The following is a 21,652-nucleotide window of genomic DNA, read 5'->3' as shown; positions in this document are numbered from 1 at the left end:
GTGAGTCGCAGCCCTTAGACTAGGATAGGAACACTAGACTATGGCTGGGATTACATTGCAAGTGTGTAAGGCCTGGGGCACACCAGAGGAGTTTTTCTGAGCGTTTTGAGTTTTTAAATCTGCTGCTAATGTTATCCTATGTGTCTGTGCACACTGGAGCAATGAGGTTTTGTAAAAAAAAAAAAAACATAGCATTACATTGGGAAGAGCTTTTGAAACCTCTAAAAGCTCTTCCCAATGTAATGCTATGGTTTTTTTTTTTACAAAACCTCATTGCTCCAGTGTGCACAGACACATAGGATAACATTAGCAGCAGATTTAAAAACTCAAAACGCTCAGAAAAACTCCTCTGGTGTGCACCAGGCCTAACAGCCACTTTGTAGGACAACTTTGGACTCTGTAATGGACTCTGCTCCCTAAGGTGTCTCGCTAAGCGCACGAGTGTATTATATAAACTTTGTGACAGTCACCTTCTGCATCGTCAGTCCTTGTGTCACCCCTCCTCTCCTGTACATCTATAAAGTGTGTCACAATCATGGTACACAGAGAAGCACTGCTCTCCTATCTCTATCACCTCTCTGCCATATAGATCCTTTCACATTGACGCACACACAAGACAATAACAGGATGTTGGCTGCTGCCGTTACTTACACTGCTGCAGCCTTCCACAGCCATTGTGATCACACAGCCCTGACAGTCCTCACCAGCGACATGCGTGCTTTTACTGACAAGCTGCAAAGCATCCAGCTACTTCCTCTCTGCTCTACCACTGACCAGCAGCTGCTCCCCTCCCACTGACAGCCCATTGGCCAGGCAGAGTTTACATATCAAAAAGAGGCGAGCCCATTGGCTGCAGAGTGAGGTCACATGATTTAGCAGTACACAGGGGAACATGCCAGATCTGATTCACACATCATGCTCAGTTTAGTAATCAGACTAAAGCGCTATCAGATATGTGTACAGATGTATTAACCCCACGTGTGCCCTGCAGAGAGGCGGATGGGCACAGCTGCTGCACATTCTGCCAGATAAAGCTCGGATAAATGGGATTCTGTGCCTATTAATTCCCACTGAACCAGCAGGAACAGGACTTCTGCTTTCAGTTCCATTGCAATGAGAGAGGCTGAGAGCGGTCTGTCATACTTTTATTCTATTTCCCACACACCATAAGGGCCCATTCACACTGGGGATCGCAAAACGCTAGCGACAAGGGCTCTTTTCCACGAACAATCGCAGAAGACAAATTACAAACGCAAGCGACTGCGATTTTTTTCATCAGTTTTGTTTTGCGATTGTGATTTTGCATTTAACATTGAAGCAGAACCGCTTCAAAAACCGCTCCAAAAAGCGATTGCGGTTTTCATAATATCGAATCGCTGTAGTGGAAAATACTTTTGTTGATTCCTATGTTAAAGTAGCTACCGTAGCAATAAAAAAAACAAACAATAAAAAAAAAAATCGCTAGCGTTTTGCTAATTTTAAAGGACACATCCGAGCTATAAAAAAATAAATAAATAATAATAATTCTACTTACCTGGGGCTTCCTGCAGCCCCTAGCAGCTGATCTCTCCCACACCGCAGCTTCACTCTCTGCGCCTCGCCAGGCCGTCCTCTACTGCCCCTGTGCGGGGGAAGCTGTCAATCAAATCCACGTTGTCCGGAGCGTACTGCGTCTGCGCAGTACACTCTGACCAAATGGATTTGATTGACAGAAGCGCTGGCGCAGGCACAGTAGAGGACGACCTCGTGATCGCTGCTCGAAGACTGTTAGATGGCAAAACCGCCGTCTACCGCTGCGATCTACAACAGCGCAGTACTGGGGACAGCCGTGCGACAAAGCTGTCCCCTCCAGGGGATCAGAGGTGATCGGCTGTCATAGGCTGAAGCTGAAGCCTATGACAGCCGATCACAGTGATTGGCTGGCGGGGGAAGGGAGGGCGGGTTTGGTATAATAAAAAAAAAAAAAAGGGGGGACATTTATTTCAAAATACAAAAAATATTTACAAAAAAACCCCAAAACAAACACTGGGGGAGCGATCAGACCCCGCCAACAGAGAGCTCTGTTGATGGGGAGAAAAGGGGAGGGGGATTACTTGTGTGCTGTGTTGTGCAGCCCTGCAGCAAGGCCTTAAAGCTGCAGTGGCCTTTTTTAAGCAAAATGGCCTGGTCTTTAGGGGGGGGTTTAACACTCCGGTCTTTAAGAGGTTAAGCAATACCAGTTGCCTGGCTTTTCTGCTGATCCTCTGCCTCTAATACTTTTAGCCATAGACCCTGAACAAGCATGCAGCATATCAGGCATTTGACATTGTTAGATCTGACAAGATTAGCTGCGTGCTTGTTTCGGGTGTGATTCAGACACTACTGCAGCCAAATAGATCAGCATTGCTGCCAGGCAATTGGTATTGTTTAAAAGTAAATAAATATGGCAGCCTCCATATATCCCTTTCATTACAGTTGTACTTTAAATTAGTCCTATACCGGCGCATAGCATACGGCGTATGACGTCACACGTACAACGCCGGTGTGTATGGGGCTCATGGAAGAGCGGCGGATTCAGAAGATAGATTGGCACAGCGACACAGGGAAGGTAAGTATAAATGCACACATCCATGCACATTTATACACTAGGGAACAGCGACGAGGCGGTGGACTCGGACGATTCCCAAGAGATTTCATGCTGAAGTCAGTCGGGAATCGGGCTGCGGTGTATGGGCAGCTGACCGATCTCTCTCTAATTCGATTCGATTAGAGAGATCTGTCTCTTGGTTGAATCTGCCCATCATCGCCTGATGTACGACTACGTTTAAGGCGCCACAGACACACGCCATAACCGTCAGCCTGCCGACAGAATACACACAGGCAAACGGTTGGCAGAACGGCCGCCCCGCGGGTGGGTCCGACGACCCGTCGTTTGCGGGAATCCGGTGTCTGTACGCGCCATTAAGGGGCCCATACACCTAACGATTTTCCTGCCGATATACAGCAGATTCGATCACTGATGCTGACAGAACGATCGATTGCCGGTCGAAATTAATCGTTCTGGTCGATTCTAGTCGATGCGTCCATGTGGAAGATTTTTCTCGATCGCCGGCGGGTCGGAGTGCGTCGATAGTGGCGTTCGAATGCCCGATGACCGACGCTAGCGGCAATACATTACCTGATCCAGCCGGCGCGTATCCCCGCTGTCACCGATGTCTTATTCTTCGTTGGGTTCCGTGTTGCGGTCCAGCTGCCTTCACTCCCTGTCCCGGCAGGAACTTTAAGGGCTCATTTCCACGCGTTTTTCGCATGCAAATTCGCATAGCAATACAAGTGAATGGGACTGTTTCCACTTGTCAGGATTCCTGTGCGTTTTTCTGTGCAGAAAAAATTCGGATGGCAGAGCCATCAGAATTCGCATACCGCATACCGCTATGCGAATCGCATGCAATGCATTTAATAGGAAATTCGCATGCGGTTTAGGTATGCGAATTTTCATGCGAATTTTCATGCGAATTCGCATAGAAACAATGGAAAAAGCACTCCAGCACTGCCAAGGTTAAATTCGCATGCATCGTCATCCATGCGAATTCGCATGCGACTTCGCATGAAAATTCGCATGCACCCGCATGCGAAATTCGCATCCGCATGCGAATTTTTACCGCGGCGATTCGCACCGCACAAGTGGAAATGCAGCCTAAACAGTAGAGCGCCCTCTACTGTTTAAACTTCCCCGGACAGAAAGAAGTGAAGGCAGCCGGACCGGAACGCGGAACCCAGCTGAGAATAAGACATCGGTGACAGCGGGGACTCGCGCCGGCCGGAGCAGGTAATGTATAGCTGGCGGGGGGGGAAGGCAGCGGCAGCACCACCACAGATTGTGATCGGTTTCAGGCTGAAATCGATTCACAATCTGCAGTAAAGGCAGCCATATGATCCCTCTCTGATTAGATTCGATCAGAGAGGGATCTATCTGTTGGTCGAATCTGATGGCAAATCGACCAGTGTATGGCCACCTTAAAGGTCCGTACACACGCCGGACTGGAGGCAACGACGGGTCCGTCGTCACCTCCCGCTGGGTGGGCGTTCCAACGACAGTCCGGCGTGTGTACGCACTGTCGGCGGACTGATACGGCTGCTTCTGAGCGATCCGCCCGGCGGATCGCTCAGAAACAGCCGTATCAGTCCGCCGACAGTGCGTACACACGCCGGACTGTCGTTGGAACGCCCACCCAGCAGGAGGTGACGACGGACCAGTCGTTGCCTCCAGTCCGGCGTGTGTACGGACCTTTACTGTTCATCAACTGGCAGAAGGTTAATGAGCTGTAAGCCAATTAGCCCCATGCAGAGTTCCAGGTAACACATACAGTGGAGGAAATAATTATTTGACCCCTCACTGATATTGTAAGTTTGTCCAATGACAAAGAAATGAAGTCTCAGAACAGTATAATTTCAATGGTAGGTTTATTTTAACAGTGGCAGATAGCTCATCAAAAGGAAAATTGAAAAAATAACCTTAAAGAGACTCCGTAACAAAAATTGCATCCTGTTTTTTATCATCCTACATGTTCCAAAAGCTATTCTAATGTGTTGTGGCTTACTGCAGCACTTTCTACTATGACAGTCTCTGTAATAAATCAATGTATCTTTCCCCTGTCAGACTTGTAGGCCTGTGTCTGGAAGGCTGCCAAGTTCTTCAGTATTGTGGTTCTGCTATGAACTCACCCTTTATGGCCCCTCTATGCACACTGCCTGTGTGTTATTTAGATAAGAGAGAAGCTGCTCTAATCAGCTGGATAAATCGTCCTCTGAGCTGGCTGGGCTTTCACATACTGAGGAATTACAAACAAGGGCAAAGCTGTTTGCAGGAAGAAAAGAGCAGCCTGAAACTTCAGTGCATGGGGGAAAGAAACACACAAATGATCTCTTGAGATTCAAAAGGAATGCTGTATACAGCCTGCTTATGTATGGATGTATTTTCTATGTGTAGACATACTGTACATCAACCTACTTCCTGTTTTGGTGGCCATTTTGTTTGTTTGTTTACAAACAAACTTTTTAAAACTGTTTTTAACCACTTTTAATGCGGCGAGGAGCGGCGAAATTGTGACAGAGGGTAATAGGAGATGTCCCCTAACGCACTGGTATGTTTACTTTTGAGTGATTTTAACAATACAGATTCTCTTTAAGGGGCCCATACACTGGTCAATTTCAGCCACTGATCGATTCTATGGAAGCGATCAGAAATCTATTCTATCAAATCTATTGATTGATCGATTTGCGGACGATTTCGATAGATTTGATCTGACAGGATGGAAAATCTAGGTCGATCTACTGCTGGCAGCAGATCGATGGCCCATAGAGTTACATAGGATCTAATGGCCCAATAATGCATTTAGACAGATTTCCAATAGATTTCAGAAATCTGTTCCTATTGTGTGGCACACATAGCATAGATTCCTGTCAGATTCGACTCGACAGGCATCTGACAAATCTATCTGATGGTCGAATCTGATGCAAATCTATAAGTGTAATGCCACCTTTAGTCACATGAAAATACTAAGGTCAAAAAACGGAATCTATAAAAAAGGTCTACTTAAAACGAAAAAAACTCCAATAGTCCAAACTATCCAGAAATGGCCAGCATTAAATAAAAAGGTTTAGAGACATGTGACATGTGCTACTCAGCCAATTGCTAATAGCTTCAACTAAGCTTCAATACAGCTTACAGAGTTTCCTGCGTAGCATCTAGTCGCTGCGCTGCTAGTAGTTTTGAGTTGATGCAGGATTATGCAATTCGAAAACGGACAAATTAAATTCCACTTTGGCTCAATTCAACTGCATAAAACTTGCATGTACAGTAAATTTGGCATAACTCTGCATCAACTCAAAACTATTTGCACCTCACTGTCCATCACTAGTCATTAAGGCTACGTTTACAGTTGCGTTAACTGTAAGCGTTAATACGGAACGAAATGGGAATGTTGCACCGCACTTTACACGAGTGAGGCATACAATCCAGGGCTGCGGAGTCTGTACAAAAATCATCTGACTCCTCAGTTTATGAAACCACCGACTCAGACTCCAACTCCAGGTACCCAAAATTGCTCCGATAAAATACTCGCCTCGTGACAAAGGAAAATGGATCACATCGGCGTCCCTCCACGACGAGCGTTCCCTGATCGATCTTCCTGCGGACGGGTGTGTGCAACAGCCCACGAAGGGTGCGACAAGACTTCAAGCGATTGTGGTACTTTGCGATGGTATAGTTCAGGATCGTAAAGATCCGTCGAGACATTATTGCCACATGACGCTTAACGACATTCGCGTACCTGTACCCATGTTGTGAGATTGCGGAAATGACCGCTCGTTGCTCATTGGAAAAAAAAAAAAAAAAACCTGGTCGTTTCGAAAAATAGCAAGGCGAGTACAGGCCTTAAGTCTAATACTTACCAGGGATCGAAAATCATCCAACTCCGACTAAGTTTAAGGAACTCAAGGTACCCAAAATTATTCCGACCCCACAGCCCTGATACAGTCAATGTAGAGTATGCTTCACTGTCAGCACACGTTATGTGGTAAAGCACTCCACTCGATCACACCGGTCGCACGGTGAATGTCCCAGAGGTTTATCCTAGCAGTGCGACTGTCCATGTTACAATGCGTCCGTTAGGTTGCACCGCAATGCCCCATTGTGAATGTAGCCTCCTACAAGTTCCAAAAGCTATTCTAATGTGTTCTTGCTTACTGCAGCACTTTCTGCTATCACAGTCTCTGTAATAAATCAATGTATCTTTCCCCTGTCAGACTTGTCGGCCTGTGTCTGGAAGGCTGCCAAGTTCTTCAGTGTTGTGGTTCTGCTATGAACTCCCCCTTCCAGGCCCCTCTGTGCACACTGCCTGTGTATTATTTACATTAGAGCAGCTTCTCTCTTATCTTTTACAAGCTGGATAAATCATCCTCTGAGCTGGCTGGGCTTTCACATACTGAGGAAAATCAGACACAGGCAGAGCTATTTGCAGGAAGAAAAGAGCAGCCTGAAACTTCAGTGCATGAGAGATGCAGGGGAAAGAAACACACAATGATCTCTTGAGATTCAAAAGGAATGCTGTATACAGCCTGCTTATGTATGGATGTATTTTCTATGTGTGGACATACTGTACATCAACCTACTTCCTGTTTTGGTGGCCATTTTGTTTGTTTACAAACAAACTTTTTAAAACTGTTTTTAACCACTTTTAATGCGGCGAGGAGCGGCGAAATTGTGACAGAGGGTAATAGGAGATGTCCCCTAACGCACTGGTATGTTTACTTTTGAGCAATTTTAACAATACAGATTCTCTTTAAATAAAAGATAGCAACTGATTTGCATTTCATTAAGTGAAATAACTAACAATAAAAGACTTAATACTTAGTGGAAAAACCCTTGTTTGCAAGCACAGAGGTCAAATGTTTCTTGTAATTGATGATCAAGTTTGCACACATTTTAGGAGGAATGTTGGTCCACTCCTCTTTGCAGATCATCTCTAAATCCCTAAGGTTTCAAGGCTGTCTCTGTGCAACTCTGAGCTTGAGCTCCCTCCATAGGTTTTCTATTGGATTAAGGTCCGGAGACTGACTAGGCCACTCCATGAACTCAATGTGCTTCTTCTTGAGCCACTCCTTTGTTGCCTTTGCTGTATGTTTTGGGTCATTGTCGTGCTGGAACACCCATCCACGACCCATTTTCAGTTTCCTGGCAGAGGGAAGGAGGTTGTCGTTCAGGATTTCACGATACATGGCTCCGTCCATTTTCCTGTTAATGCGATTAAGTTGTCCTGTGCCCTTAGCAGAAAAACACCCCCAAAGCAAAATGTTTCCACCCCCATGCTTGATGGTGGGGACAGTGTTTTGGGGGTCATAGGCAGCATTTTTCTTCCTCCAAACACAGCGAGTTAATGCCAAAGAGCTCTATTTTGGTCTCATCAGACCACAGCACCTTCTCCCAGTCACTCACAGAATCATTCAGGTGTTCATTGGCAAACTTCAGACGGGCCTGCACATGTGCCTTCTTGAGCAGGGGGACCTTGCGAGCCCTGCAGGATTTTAATCCATTGCGGTGTAATGTGTTTCCAATGGTTTTCTTGGTGACTGTGGTCCCTGCTAATTTGAGGTCATTCACTAACTCCTCCCGTGTAGTTCTAGGATGCGTTTTCACCTTTCTCAGAACCATTGACACCCCACGAGGTGAGATCTTGCGTGGAGCCCCAGAGCGAGGTCGATTGATGGTCATTTTGTGCTCCTTCCATTTTCGAACAATCGCACCAACAGTTGTCACCTTCTCTCCCAGCTTCTTGCTAATGGTTTTGTAGCCCATTCCATCCTTGTGCAGGTCTACAATTTTGTCTCTGACATCCTTGGACAGCTCTTTGGTCTTTCCCATGTTGGAGAGTTTGGAGTCTGCTTGATTGATTGATTCTGTGGACAGGTGTCTTTTATACAGGTGACTAGTTAAGACAGGTGTCCTTAATGAGGGTGACTAATTTAGTAGAAGTGTCTAACCACTCTGTGGGAGCCAGAACTCTTAATGGTTGGTAGGAGTTCAAAAATGTGTTTCACTCAATGAAATGCAAATCAGTTGCTATCTTTTATTTAAGGTTATTTTTTCGATTTTCCTTTTGATGTGCTATCTGCCACTGTTAAAATAAACCTACCATTGAAATTATACTGTTCTGAGACTTTTCATTTCTTTGTCATTGGACAAACTTACAAAATCAGTGAGGGGTCAAATAATTATTTCCTCCACTGTAGGTGAGTTCTGCTTCCTCTGGAAGAAACCATTGCTCCAAGGTTGGAATTCAATTTCATCTCCACTCACATGTCCCAGTCAGTAACGATTGCTAATTCAGCAACAAAGTTCGACACCCAGGAATGTATCACCATAATTCCCCCAATAACAAGGACATCCAAATGATTGTAGGAAATCAGGCATATCTACCCCATTCTTCGTCGGACAAGCTGCTACCGCTGAGTAGCAGGTCTGTACAGCAATCACTTCTAAACGGTCAGCTAAAACTATCACAAGTAATCATTTCAGGCAACAATAATTGAGAGAGTGTATGAAGCTTTCGGTCTAGTTGTTAATGGTTGGGGATTGGTGAACTTTGTCACACATCACACTGCAGGGCCATCACACTATTTAACTCCATAGTGCAGCCTCTAATTCAAAGCAAAAGGTAGTGTATTTGCATGAAGTGCATTCATCAGCAATGCACAATGTTGTCTGCAGTGAATGTTGGTACTTTTTTTTTTTTTTTTTTTGAATACTTATTTGAAATACTTAGGCAATTGTAGTGCCTTTCAACCAGCTAAACCCCCATATGCACAGTAAGCATAACAAAGCTGACCTGTCCTGCTGCCATAATCCCTCCTTCACTAGGATCAGGGCCCGTTTCCACTCAAGCGAATCTGCATGTGTTTTCTGCATGCAGATTCGCATACCCAATAAGGGCTCTTACACAGTGGGACGTTGCGTTGCAGGGGACGTTAAGGTCACATAACGTTCCCCTAACACAACGCAGGGAGGTGCTAAAGGTGGACGCTACATATGCGTTATGCGGCTCTTGGCGCGCCGTTTTCGTTCAATAGAACCGGCAATGATTCATATGAATCATTGCTAGCAGGCAGGGAACCACAAATGATTCATATGAATCATTGCTAGCAGGCAGAGAACTGAGAATGATTCATATGAATCATTGCTAGCAGGCAGAGAATGATTCATATGAATCATTGCTAGCAGGCAGAGAATGATTCATATGAATCATTGCTAGCAGGAAGAGAACCTGCTAGGCAAAATAGCGGATTCTCCCCTCCTCTCCTGCACACAAAAAAGCGATAAAACAACATTACTGAGCATGTGCACACAGTCTAACGCAGCTAAAGCCCAGTATAAGGCACAGCATGCTGCACTTTCATAGAACGTGCAGCGTTACACTGTAACGCAACGTGGGCACTGTGAACAGCCCATTGATTTTTCATTACTGTGAGTTAAGCTGCGTTACAGGCTGCTCTAACGTGCGCCTGTAACCTCCCACTGTGAAAGCAGCCTAATAGTAAATGGAACGGTTTCCATGATTCAGGAAATCTGTGCAGTGGACTGTGCAGAACAAAATCAGCACCGCAGAGCCATCAGAATTCGCACACCGCAAGGCTAATGTGCAATGCGCCTGTAATGTAATGAATAGGAAAATTGCATGCGTTTTTGCTATGCGAATTTTCCATGCGAATTTGCGTACGTTTTCACGTAAAATTAATGTATAAGCACACAGGCACTGACATGGTTAAATTCGCACACTTCCAAAAATACACGAAAAATGCATGCGTTCACATTAAAATTCGCATACAAACGCGAACTAATTTGCATCCGTATGCAAATTCATTTACACGTTTTCTACAACGGAATCGCACCGCAGTAGTGGAAACGTAGCCTTAACCTCCCAGGCCTTCTGTGACTTCATGTCGATGGCTCTCTATTCTTGCTGGCATGTTGGAGCCCGCACTACATAAGCAGAAATGAGGCTGCAGCGTTGGAGTCATACAGACATCTCACTAACAGATGGATGAATCAGCATGTTCTGCTGCCAACTCTGCATTTCGGGGCACGAAAGGATGACGGCCCCAATTGTAACCGAGACTCCTGCACCTACATTAGTGATGGCTGTCTCCTTGCTGCGAGGAGAGAGGCTGTTGCTTCTCCAGCACAAAGCTAATCACCAGACCCCATTTACCTCCGCCGTGAACGGAGATTTACTTTTTAACTTTAAATGGCCTTTAAATAGTGAGGTGAAATACAAATACTTACCTAAGAAGAAAGTAGCCTCGACCTCACCGTTACCGCACACGCACCCTCTGAATACGTCTCACCAAAGCTTGCGGCTGTGCGCTCCACTGTAAATAAGTGCAGCCGTATCATGCTGCTTCGTGCTACTGTGCAGCCAGCGAGAGAGCCCGGGGCCCCCGGCTGTCATGCGAACCAGTGTTTGCTATTTTAATTTTCTTTTTTGCAGCTTCCAGAATGCGGTTGACAGGTGAGTAGTTAGGGAGGGGACCGTGTGGGAGATGTGCCTACATGGGGCGTCCCTGTAACCGATGCAATCTACGATTACGTCCAACCGAAGCCTCCCCCACCTGAATGCTAATTTATGCAATTCCTGCTAGATTTGGTACGGCAGGCAAAGAGTGTATGACATTACACCTGATTGGCTGACTGGCACCTGCTGACCAGATAAAGGTAGGAAATTTCTTTAGCTGGTAGTGAGCAATTGTGTCTGTTGCAGTTAACATTCAATTTAGAGGCAATGGGGGTGAATTCCCTGAAAGTGAGAGGTTCAGGACCACCCACACTTGCCTCTAGGCATCGCACGGTGGTTTGGGTGCCCCAGCCAGTGAGAGAGACTCGGGCCACCAACTGCCGTGCGAACCAGCCTTTGTGATTTTACTGAACAAGAGCCAAGATTTGAACCCTGGTCTCCTGTGTCAGACAGAGGCAGAGCCCTTAACCATTACACTCTTCAGCCACATTTCAGACCTGTACCATTCACTGGGCAGCAGGGGGAGGACAGGTCCAGCAGGATCTGTGGCTGGTGAATATGAATAAAATGGTTTCATTTATAAAAAAGTCAGCTGGGCTCTGTTCACAGAGCAGCAGCACCTGGAAAATGCAGCCACCAGCTGACAATGGCATAACAGCCAGCCAGCTGTAAACAATGGCCCTGTGAGAACTGCTACGGCGAGGTCGAGAGCATTATTAAATGAAACGCAGCACAGCAGGAAGGAAACCCGACAAGTGAAACGTTATTAACTGTCCTCCTGTGCTCTCCTCAGATGCCCCGGCACTGCTGTCACTTCCACGCTGAGGAGACAGACGAGATCCGTCTCTCACACTCAACAGCCGGAGGAGCATTGGTCAGATAGGGGAAGCAGTCTCTCACATGCAGCAGCAGCATAGGTCAGATAGGGGAAGCAGTCTCTCACATGCAGCAGCATTGGCCAGGCAGGAGAGGAAGGCCGACATAAACCTATGCAATGCATAGAGATTCCCGTAATGGATGCTTGTGTGCACCGTGAGGGAACTGCCTCATGTCATCATTGATGCAATGTATACAGATTCCTGTAAAGGATGCTTGTGTGAGCCATGAGGGGACTGCCTCGTGTCATCACCGATTCCAGGAAAAGAGGGCCATTCTCTGCCCATTTCCTGTACTTGCAGCAGTAGAGTATTGCACTCTTATTCTTTGTAAGTTAGCCAATAGGACAACAACAAATATTTGTAAAGGGCTTTTCTCCTGAGCATAAGCATGGCTCAGACCAGTAATTGGTTGATTGGTAAATTGTGGTAAAGAGGAATAATTCTACAAGTCCACGAATGCCAGGCTAAATAGGTGGCTTTTCAGTCTGGATTTCATTAACTCCAGGGATGGGGCTGTCTTCACTGAGTGTGGTAGGGAATTCCAATGGGTAGGGGCAGCATGACAGAAAGCTCTGGCTCCAAAGGTTTTGAGGTGCCCTCAGGGACTGACCAAGTTTATGTATCCTGCTGATCTGGGGTTCTGAGAGGTATGGTGCAGTTTCAGCAAGTCCTTCGTGTATCCAGTGCCCAAAAGGCTGACATCAACCTATGCAATACATACAGATTCCCATAAAGCGGACCTGAACTCTTGCACTGGACAGAAGGAAAAACAGAGAAATGCACCCTGTATATATTCAGAGTCTAGGCGGTCTAATTTCCCCTCATTTGTGTCTAATCTCAAGATGTAATTTGATCCTCCCCTGTGTCACATGACTGCTTATTAGGCCTGAAAGATAAATCGAAATTTAAATCGAAATAGTGATCACCAAGCTCACAATTTCGGAATCGTCAAAGTGGCAATTTCTGCGATGACGTTCTTTCCACATGGGGGAAGTTTGAAGAAGCGGCTTCAAACTTCCCCCCAGGTCTCAGCGCATGCAGCATCGGCAGTGTTGGACAAGCCTTCTGACAGGAGTCGAACGCTTTCCATCCTCTCTCTGTCAGCTCTTGTGCACGGCATACTTCCTGGTTCCTGTTTGTCACTTGACATACAGGAAGTATGCCATGCATTAGAGCCTTCAGGAGGATAGATGGGCACTGCTTAGAGTGACCAGACGTCCCGGATTGCCCGGGACGCTCCCGGATTCGGGGTCCGCTGTCCCAGGCAGCATGAGGTCCCGGGAAACGTCCCGCTTTCAGCAGCGGGACGTCCCGGCCTCGGGACTCTGGCCACTCTCTCCTCGAGAACTGGCAGCGGTGTCTATAGACGCCGTGCCAGTTCATTGCCCGCAGCCCCGCTCCAGCCTCCTGCTTCTTCCGGTGTTTTGACACCGGCAGGCGAGCAGGGCTACGGCAAGATGGCTGCCGAAGCCCTGTACTGGAGACCTATTTGTGTCTCCAGTACTGGGCTTCTGGCGCCATCTTGCCGTAGCCCTGTCAGCGCGGGAGACCAGAGAGAGCAGGAGGAACAAGACGGTCCCGGGACGGAGCAGCGCGCCAGAGGAAGACTTCTGCCAGGTGAGTAAATGTTTTTTTTTCCAGGTGTACTTTGCCCGCATTGCGTTTCATTTGTGGTGAAATGTTTGCCCATATTAATGTTTCATTCCTGGTGAAATGTTTGCCCGCATTGCGTTTCATTCCTGGTGAAATGTTTGCCCGCATTGCGTTTCATTCCTGGTGAAATGTTTGCCTGTATTGCGTTTATCTTCTGTTGAAACGTTTGCCCGCATTGCGTTTCTTGTCTGGTGAAATGTTTGCCCGCAGTGCGTTTCTTGTCTGGTGAAATGTTTGCCCGCTGTGCGTTTCTTGTCTGGTGAAATGTTTGCCCGCAGTGCGTTTGTCTGGTGAAATGTTTGCCCGCAGTGCGTTTCTTGTCTGGTGAAATGTTTGCCTGCAGTGCGTTTCTTTTCTGGTGAAAGGTTTGCCTGTATTGCGTTTATCTTCTGGTGAAATGTTTGCCCGCAGTGCGTTTCTTGTCTGGTGAAATGTTTGCCCGCAGTGCGTTTCTTGTCTGGTGAAATGTTTGCCCGCAGTGCGTTTCTTTTCTGGTGAAATGTTTGCCCGCAGTGCGTTTCTTTTCTGGTGAAATGTTTGCCCGCATTGCGTTTCTTTTCTGGTGAAATGTTTGCCCGCATTGCGTTTCTTTTCTGGTGAAATGTTTGCCCGCATTGCGTTTATTTTGTACTGACATGTTGCCCGCATTGCGTTTATTTTGCACTGAAATGTTTGCCCACATTGCGTTTATTTTGTACTGACATGTTGCCCGCATTGCGTTTATTTTGTACTGAAATGTTTGCCCGCATTGCGTTTATTTTGTACTGACATGTTGCCCGCATTGCGTTTATTTTGTACTGACATGTTGCCCGGATTGCGGTTATTTTGTACTGACATGTTTGCCCGCATTGCGTTTATTTTGTACTGACATGTTGCCCGCATTGCGGTTATTTTGTGCTGACATGTTGCCCGCATTGCGTTTATTTTGTACTGACATGTTGCCCGCATTGCGGTTATTTTGTACTGACATGTTGCCCGGATTGCGGTTATTTTGTACTGACATGTTTGCCCGCATTGCGTTTATTTTGTACTGACATGTTGCCCGCATTGCGGTTATTTTGTGCTGACATGTTGCCTATTGCGTTTATTTTCTGGTGTCCGGGGTAACTGTTACTGCACTTATTATTTAAATGGTCATAGATGGCTATGTTTGCTGTTTTGTGGTTACGGTATACTATTAGCATCACACAGTTCCTGCACACCCATGATGCAAAGTCTTGTTTGTCCACATCATGGTGTTAACACTGCTTTCTTATGCCTCGCTGTTACATCATTACGTTAGCTCCGCCCATACAATGTCATGGCCACGCCCATTTTTCGCCACGGCGCGCTCCTCAGTCCTCCCCACTTTTCGCCGCCCCCCCCCCCCTCCCCGTCCCAGGTTGGACCCACAAAAATATGGTCACTCTAGCACTGCTGGACTCGTGCTGTAAAGTATGTCCAGCACTGCTGCAGTTTGGGGGACAGGGGGCACAGAGAGAGACACAGAGGATGCACAAAGGGGGGACACAGAGGGTGAACAAAGAGACAGGGGGACAGCGAGGCAAAAAGGGGATCAAAGCTTGATTTGAAGGAAATCATAAATCGCATCAAAATCGTGATTTTGGACAGAAATCGCTCAATTCAATGTTTTTCTTAAAATCGTTCAGGCCTACTGCCTATGGTAGAGATGGCTGATAAGTCCATTTGAAAGCACAGGCTGTAAACAGTATGTCTGCTTCTATGAATCAGGAAGTAGAAACTGTAGATTTATTTTAGGATTTGTATCAGCTGTAACAAAGAAATGTTTTTTGCTTTAAGGCTATTATGCTGTTGCGTATCTTCTAGAGCAGAGAAGAGGTCTGAGTTCAGGTCCACTTTAACGGATGCTTGTGTGCACTGTGAGGGGACTGACTTATGTCATCACTGATTCCAGGAAAATAGGGCCTTTTATTCTCTGCTCATTTGCGGCACTTGTAGCAGTAGAGGACTGTACTCAAATTCTTTGTAAGTTAGCCAATAAATTGTATCATGCCGATACAAAACTTCTTGCTTTTCCTGTACTTGTCACTGTACACATTGCTCTCTGCGATCACTAATAAATATGGTGCAACCCCGCTTACTCACCCCAGACACCTTCCTAACTACAGGCAATCCATTGACCGCATACCTGAGTTGACAAGCACCATGGTGAAATAAGCCTGAGTACACGCAACAGGCCACGGTTCTCAGAGGCCGTTAACTTTCCTGTGTGCATTCCAGCCGCAGTTATGCTGCAGTTGTGTCAGGTAGAGTGAAGCATACAGCTTATACAATTATGCTTCCCTTTTGCCGTTAAAGAGACTCCGTAACAAAAATTGCATCCTGTTTTTTTATCATCCTACAAGTTCCAAAAGCTATTCTAATGTGTTCTGGCTTACTGCAGCACTTTCTGCTATCACAGTCTCTGTAATAAATCAATGTATCTTTCCCCTGTCAGACTTGTCGGCCTGTGTCTGGAAGGCTGCCAAGTTCTTCAGTGTTGTGGTTCTGCTATGAACTCCCCCTTCCAGGCCCCTCTGTGCACACTGCCTGTGTATTATTTACATTAGAGCAGCTTCTCTCTTATCTTTTACAAGCTGGATAAATCATCCTCTGAGCTGGCTGGGCTTTCACATACTGAGGAAAATCAGACACAGGCAGAGCTATTTGCAGGAAGAAAAGAGCAGCCTGAAACTTCAGTGCATGAGAGATGCAGGGGAAAGAAACACACAATGATCTCTTGAGATTCAAAAGGAAGGTTGTATACAGCCTGCTTGTGTATGGATGTATTTTCTATGTGTGGACATGCTGTACATCAACCTACTTCCTGTTTTGGTGGCCATTTTGTTTGTTTATAAACAAACTTTTAAAAACTGTTTTTAACCACTTTTAATGCGGCGAGGAGCGGCGAAATTGTGACAGAGGGTAATAGGAGATGTCCCCTAACGCACTGGTATGTTTACTTTTGTGCGATTTTAACAATACAGATTCTCTTTAAGGCGCAGGTTTAGTGATAACGCACTGCATGGAGTGCATTACCATACCGCAACTTGTTACACCGCAACACACCCGTTGCACTGGGAACGCTGTATAGGTGGTGTGTTGCAGTGTGGTAAGCCGCGTTACCAAATGGCCATTACAACGCACCACAGTGAACGTGGTCCAACTAGTGTGTTGAGATAATCATTGGTTCATGCACATGCATCACTAATGTGGTGAATAAAACACAGGGCTGTGGAGTCGGTATAACAATCCTCTGACTCCTCAGGTTAGGATTCCACCTTCAACTCCTCGACTCCGACTCCTCTAATTTGCATATTACAATCTTGTTGATTGAAAGTATGTAACATGAAATGCATCTCTTAACTGCCAACGCTTCGGAATTTTAAAATACAACTGAAGTGAGAGGGATATGGAGGCTGTTATATTTATTCCCTTTTAAACAATACCAGTTACCTGGCTAGCCGACTGATGATCTGCCTCTAAAACTTTTAAGCCTCATTTACACTTCTTCCGCATCCCCGCGCATACCCGCCGCGTCCACGCTCGCCCGCGTGTCGGATTCGATCCGCCCTCGTCCCCGCCTGCGCCGCTTATCTTCCGCTCGATTCCGTCATTGTCCCCTCGTGGGGAACAAGCAGGGAATCGGCGGTGGGGAGATCCGTCCTGTCTCATCAGCGGCTCGATTGATAAGCCAAATCGCCGCCGGATCGCTACGTGTAGATGTAGCTTTAGTCATAGACTGAAACTAGTCCTTGGTAAGAGTATTTGTAGAAGATACAGACAGGAACAAAGAACATCTATCAGGCCCTAGGCAATGTGACTGTGGGTACATGTAAGAGTGATGTGCAGGTACTCTGCTGGGGAATAAGGAGATTCTTCCTCTATTACACATTCTTCATGTACAATCTGAACCAGGTTTATGGGTGATAGACAACACCTCTCTGTTCAATGTGCACAACATTCTCAGTGGATTCCCTGCAGCTCTGTGGAGAGTGCATATGTAGAGTATAGTACTACTGTGTAACAAAGTAAACCTGAGACAGATGAAATTAAAGTTTTATACATACCTGGGGCTTCGTCCAGCCCCTTCAGACTAATCAGCCCCTCGCTGTCCTCCTCCGCCACCTGGATCTTCTGCTATGAGTCCCGGTAATTCAGCCAGTCAGTGCAGTCCGGCCATGTGCCGCTCCTACAGCCAGGGGCAATCTGCACCTGCGCAATAGTGCTGCACAGGTATAGTGCGCTCCCAGTGGCAGAGTGTGTGCATGCGCACTACACACGACTGGCTCAAGTACCTGGACCCATAGCAGACGATGCAGGTGGCGGAGGAGGACAGCGAGGGACTGATAAGCCTGAAGGGGGCTGGAGGAAGCCCCAGGTATGTATAAAACTTTTCTTTTCATCCCTCTCAGGTACCCTTTAATTCGTAGTCACCAAACCAAATTTGAACAACATATAAAATTATTTGATTTCATGAGTACATTTGCATAAACCAGCATCAGCGCAGAATTATTTCCATCTCATTGACCATCTCCATTAGTGACTCTGTTACACATCAGGCTTTGTTCTTACAGCATAGATGTTATTTAGTATATAGAAGAGATTCCTGTGTACACATCATATACACAGTCACAATCAGATATGTATATCTGACTTTAAAAATACGGGGACTGCTTTATTGAAGCAGTACAAGTAACTATTTTTGATTCGTTTATTTCATTTTTGTGGGCTAAGCACAGCTATTACTGTATCTATAAATTATTTTTGATGACTTATCTGAGAAATAGAACATTTTATCATATTTTCTATTTTAATTAATCACAGGTTAAATTCATTCGGAGTCAGTGCATTTTTTCCCCGACTTCCAACTCCAGGTACCCAAAAATTGCTCAGACTCCTCGACTTCGACACCACAGCCCTGGTAAAACATGGGTGGGTGTGCAGCGCTATGACAGTATTTGTCCCCTTCCCGATCTCTTAAATTTTGCATGCTTGTTGCACTTTCAGGACATCAAACAAATATTAGACAAAGACAACCCAAGTAAAGCCAAAATGCTGTTTTTATTTACTAAGGAATAAAAACTACGCAAACGTACATAGCCCCATATCAAAAACTAATTGCCGTAAACATAACCGGTTGTGCCACCATTCATCTAGAGATTTTGTGGCCCTATCGACCGTCGTCCAATTCAATAATTTAATCGAATTGATCAAATGTACATCGGCGCCGCGACATGTCCGCCCATTCGATGAGTGTATTGGATTACGGGCCAAAATCGGTGAAAGGCATTAATTGAGCATGCTAGAAAATCTATGTCGAAAGTGCGCGGCAGTAACAGCATTCGATATCAGAACAACCAACGGACCTGATGGACTCTAAGCTGCAGTCCCCCCCACCCCCCCACCCCCCCTAAAAAGTGTAAAATGTAACAGTCTCCCCCCCCTCCCCAACTGATATCTCTAGACTGCCCATATTATGTTCCTTTATCTCTGACTGCAGGGGATACAGAGGATTTTTAGCAGAGAGAGAGCTTTAAGTAGAAAGCCACACAATTCAGAAAAATATAAACGTGTTGTGTTATATCAGATGGAAGCTTCTTCCACAATAGCTGCTGTGACCAGGGGAAATTGAGATTTCCATATAGATTATGTTACTCTGAGTTAGAGACAGGTAGGAGGAGAACTATTGCTAAAGACTTAATACTTTTTGATAAAATAATCACCAAACATTGGGTAAAACAAAACAACACACCCCATACAGAGCATAGCACAGGCCTCTGCCCAGCAAGATGAAATGAACATGAACAGGCAGCCAAATCCAGTATAGTACAATCTACTTTAATCCAGTATAGTGCAATGCTCACATCTGTGTCACAGTAGCTGGAGAAGTCATTGGCTGAAAATGATTTGGGTACACGGAGTCAAATAGCTAAAAGCCTTTGAAGATGATGATCTCCAGAACAAACAATAATTGACATTTCGCATTAGATTTCATCTAGGATATAAAAAGCCGGCTTTTAATCCCTAGATCTCTGCAGAATGTTTAAGACCAATGCAAAACCCAGAGCTGCTACAGTATTTCTGCCCAGCATGAGACCATTCTATAATGCAAGGCCTAAAACGTGCCTCAATCACAGTCTAGGACATGCCCACTAGTTGAGTAGAGTGTGATGACATCACCACCTAAACCCCTCCCCCATAGCGGCAGGACATGTGGAAGTTTGATCATATAGGCTGGCTCAAATTCACAGCATGTAGCAGGTACACTGAAGAAGCAGTCATGTGATATTTAGCAGTGGAATAACAGGACATCAATACATGTTACAGGCTTCCTGGTCACTGGATGGTCCTCCCTGTCACAAGACTACATGGCCACTGGCGTAGTTCTTGAAGCAGTTAATAGGTTTGTTTGAGATCGTTGACACGCTTAGCAATCCCCAAAGTCCATCACACCATACCCAGCTGCTTAGCCAAGCACAGAGCATGGTTTCTAAGAAGCGCCCACTGCTCCCATTCAATTCCACCCAAAGAATTTGAATGAGAGAAAACACCAGCGTACTCCCATTCATAACCCTTATACTATTAGCAACATTAATACAGTTATCTCGTTTTTTTGCTTTTGCCTTCATTTGGCAGAACTTGTGCTGTAAATTCTTGGAATGCTTTTATCTCTCCCTACTAGCAGAATATATAAAAACAAAGCAGAAGTCCTGTTCTTGTCTCACACTGCCCCCTAGTGACAAGTGGCCATAAATACACATCACAGCAGTACTAATTAGAAGCAGGAACGTAACAAAAATGCACGACATCAGAAGTGCATAGACTGCACTGTCTGATGTTCACACTGCATGCGTTCTACAACAGTGCGGTCCGCGAACACATGCTGCACACATTTTTTTTTTCAAAACGCGCGGCTGTCCGAGTCACTACAGTGAATGGGAATCAGCCACGCAACGCATAGAAAAGCAGATGGTGTGCGTTCGTACGCGTTTCGGTTCTGATCGCACGGCCATCTGCGTTGCTAATGTGAACGAGGCCTAAAGGTTCACTTTAAGCAAACATATAAAGCCAGAAATGGATTGAACGAAGCAGAGGTGGGTTTGATTGGTCCAATGTCATCAATCTGCACAAAGAACATGCATAATTCTGCATCAGCTTAGAACTATTAGCATCTTATTGACAATCCCAAGCAAACAAAATCAATTTCCAAGATGGTTGCAGTATCCCGATCCTCCTATCACACCAACTCTGGAACAGTAATGGGAGTGATGCTTTTAACCATTACCAGGATTCATGTGACCAGGAGAGGAGGGGCGGGACTTGTTAATGCTGCAGCACAGAATGTGATGTCACCAAGCAGTGCTGTCAGCAGTACAGAAGAGAGGATGGGTACCACTCACACAAGGGAAGCTGCACTGGTAAGAGGCAACACTGTTGGCCCAATCCTGGATACACTGTTTCTCCTAAGCATTCTCCTGAGAGATAATTTCATCTTCTGTTTAAAGAGGAGCTGTTAGGTATAAGGTCTCAGAGAAAATAAACACATATATCAGTAGCTAAAGATTGGCTGTACTTACATTACATATGCATTTCACTGTCCACGTTTGGATTTCACAGAATTTGTATATAGTATATGCAGAGATAGATGCTCCTGACAGCTCATGGCAGGCTCCATGTTTTTCTGTCAAATGTGTCGTCATGTCCTGCCTGCTTCCTGATCACAGAAAAGCTGGTACTAAATAACACAGTGTGCAGTGAATATTAATGAGCCATGTGGCTAGGAACAATAGCTGACTCCTGCAGTGTACTCTGCCCGAGATTTATCAGTGCTACTCGATTACAAGCTGCTGTAACGTCTCATTAGCAGCCGAGGGGAGAGCCCCAGAATGCTTTGCAGTATGGTATGCGGCTTGCGTCTTCTTAAGAATAACAGCCTTGCTGATAAGCACACATCAAAGGTAACTGAGATTTTTATCTTCACTAATTGCTTTTGGGCTTCCTTCTAAACTGTTTAACACAGGAGAATAGAGGTTTAAATTAGCTTCTGCAGCCTGACAGTTACTCTTTAAA

At 45.7% G+C, this 21,652-nt stretch overlaps 1 protein-coding gene across 5 annotated transcripts in view; it reads right to left on the bottom strand.

Moving 5' to 3' along the window:
• Nucleotides 1-21,652, bottom strand: part of OSBPL9 (oxysterol binding protein like 9) — a 214,765-nt gene that overhangs the window by 114,839 nt on the left and 78,274 nt on the right. Inside the window, exon 1 of one of the 5 annotated variants that reach the window (XM_068239071.1) lies at nucleotides 652-761. The exons of the other annotated variants lie outside the window; for them this stretch is intronic. Coding sequence (XP_068095172.1) covers nucleotides 652-675 — 24 coding nt within the window. The 5' untranslated portion in view covers nucleotides 676-761. Of the gene's footprint in view, nucleotides 1-651; nucleotides 762-21,652 lie in introns of those variants that run through there. 5 annotated transcript variants of the gene reach the window in all.

The sequence above is a fragment of the Hyperolius riggenbachi genome, chromosome 6 (assembly GCF_040937935.1).
Source record: "Hyperolius riggenbachi isolate aHypRig1 chromosome 6, aHypRig1.pri, whole genome shotgun sequence".
NCBI lineage: Eukaryota > Metazoa > Chordata > Amphibia > Anura > Hyperoliidae > Hyperolius > Hyperolius riggenbachi.
The sequence above is the reverse complement of the archived record's forward strand: the minus strand, read 5'-3'. Positions and strand labels throughout refer to the sequence as shown.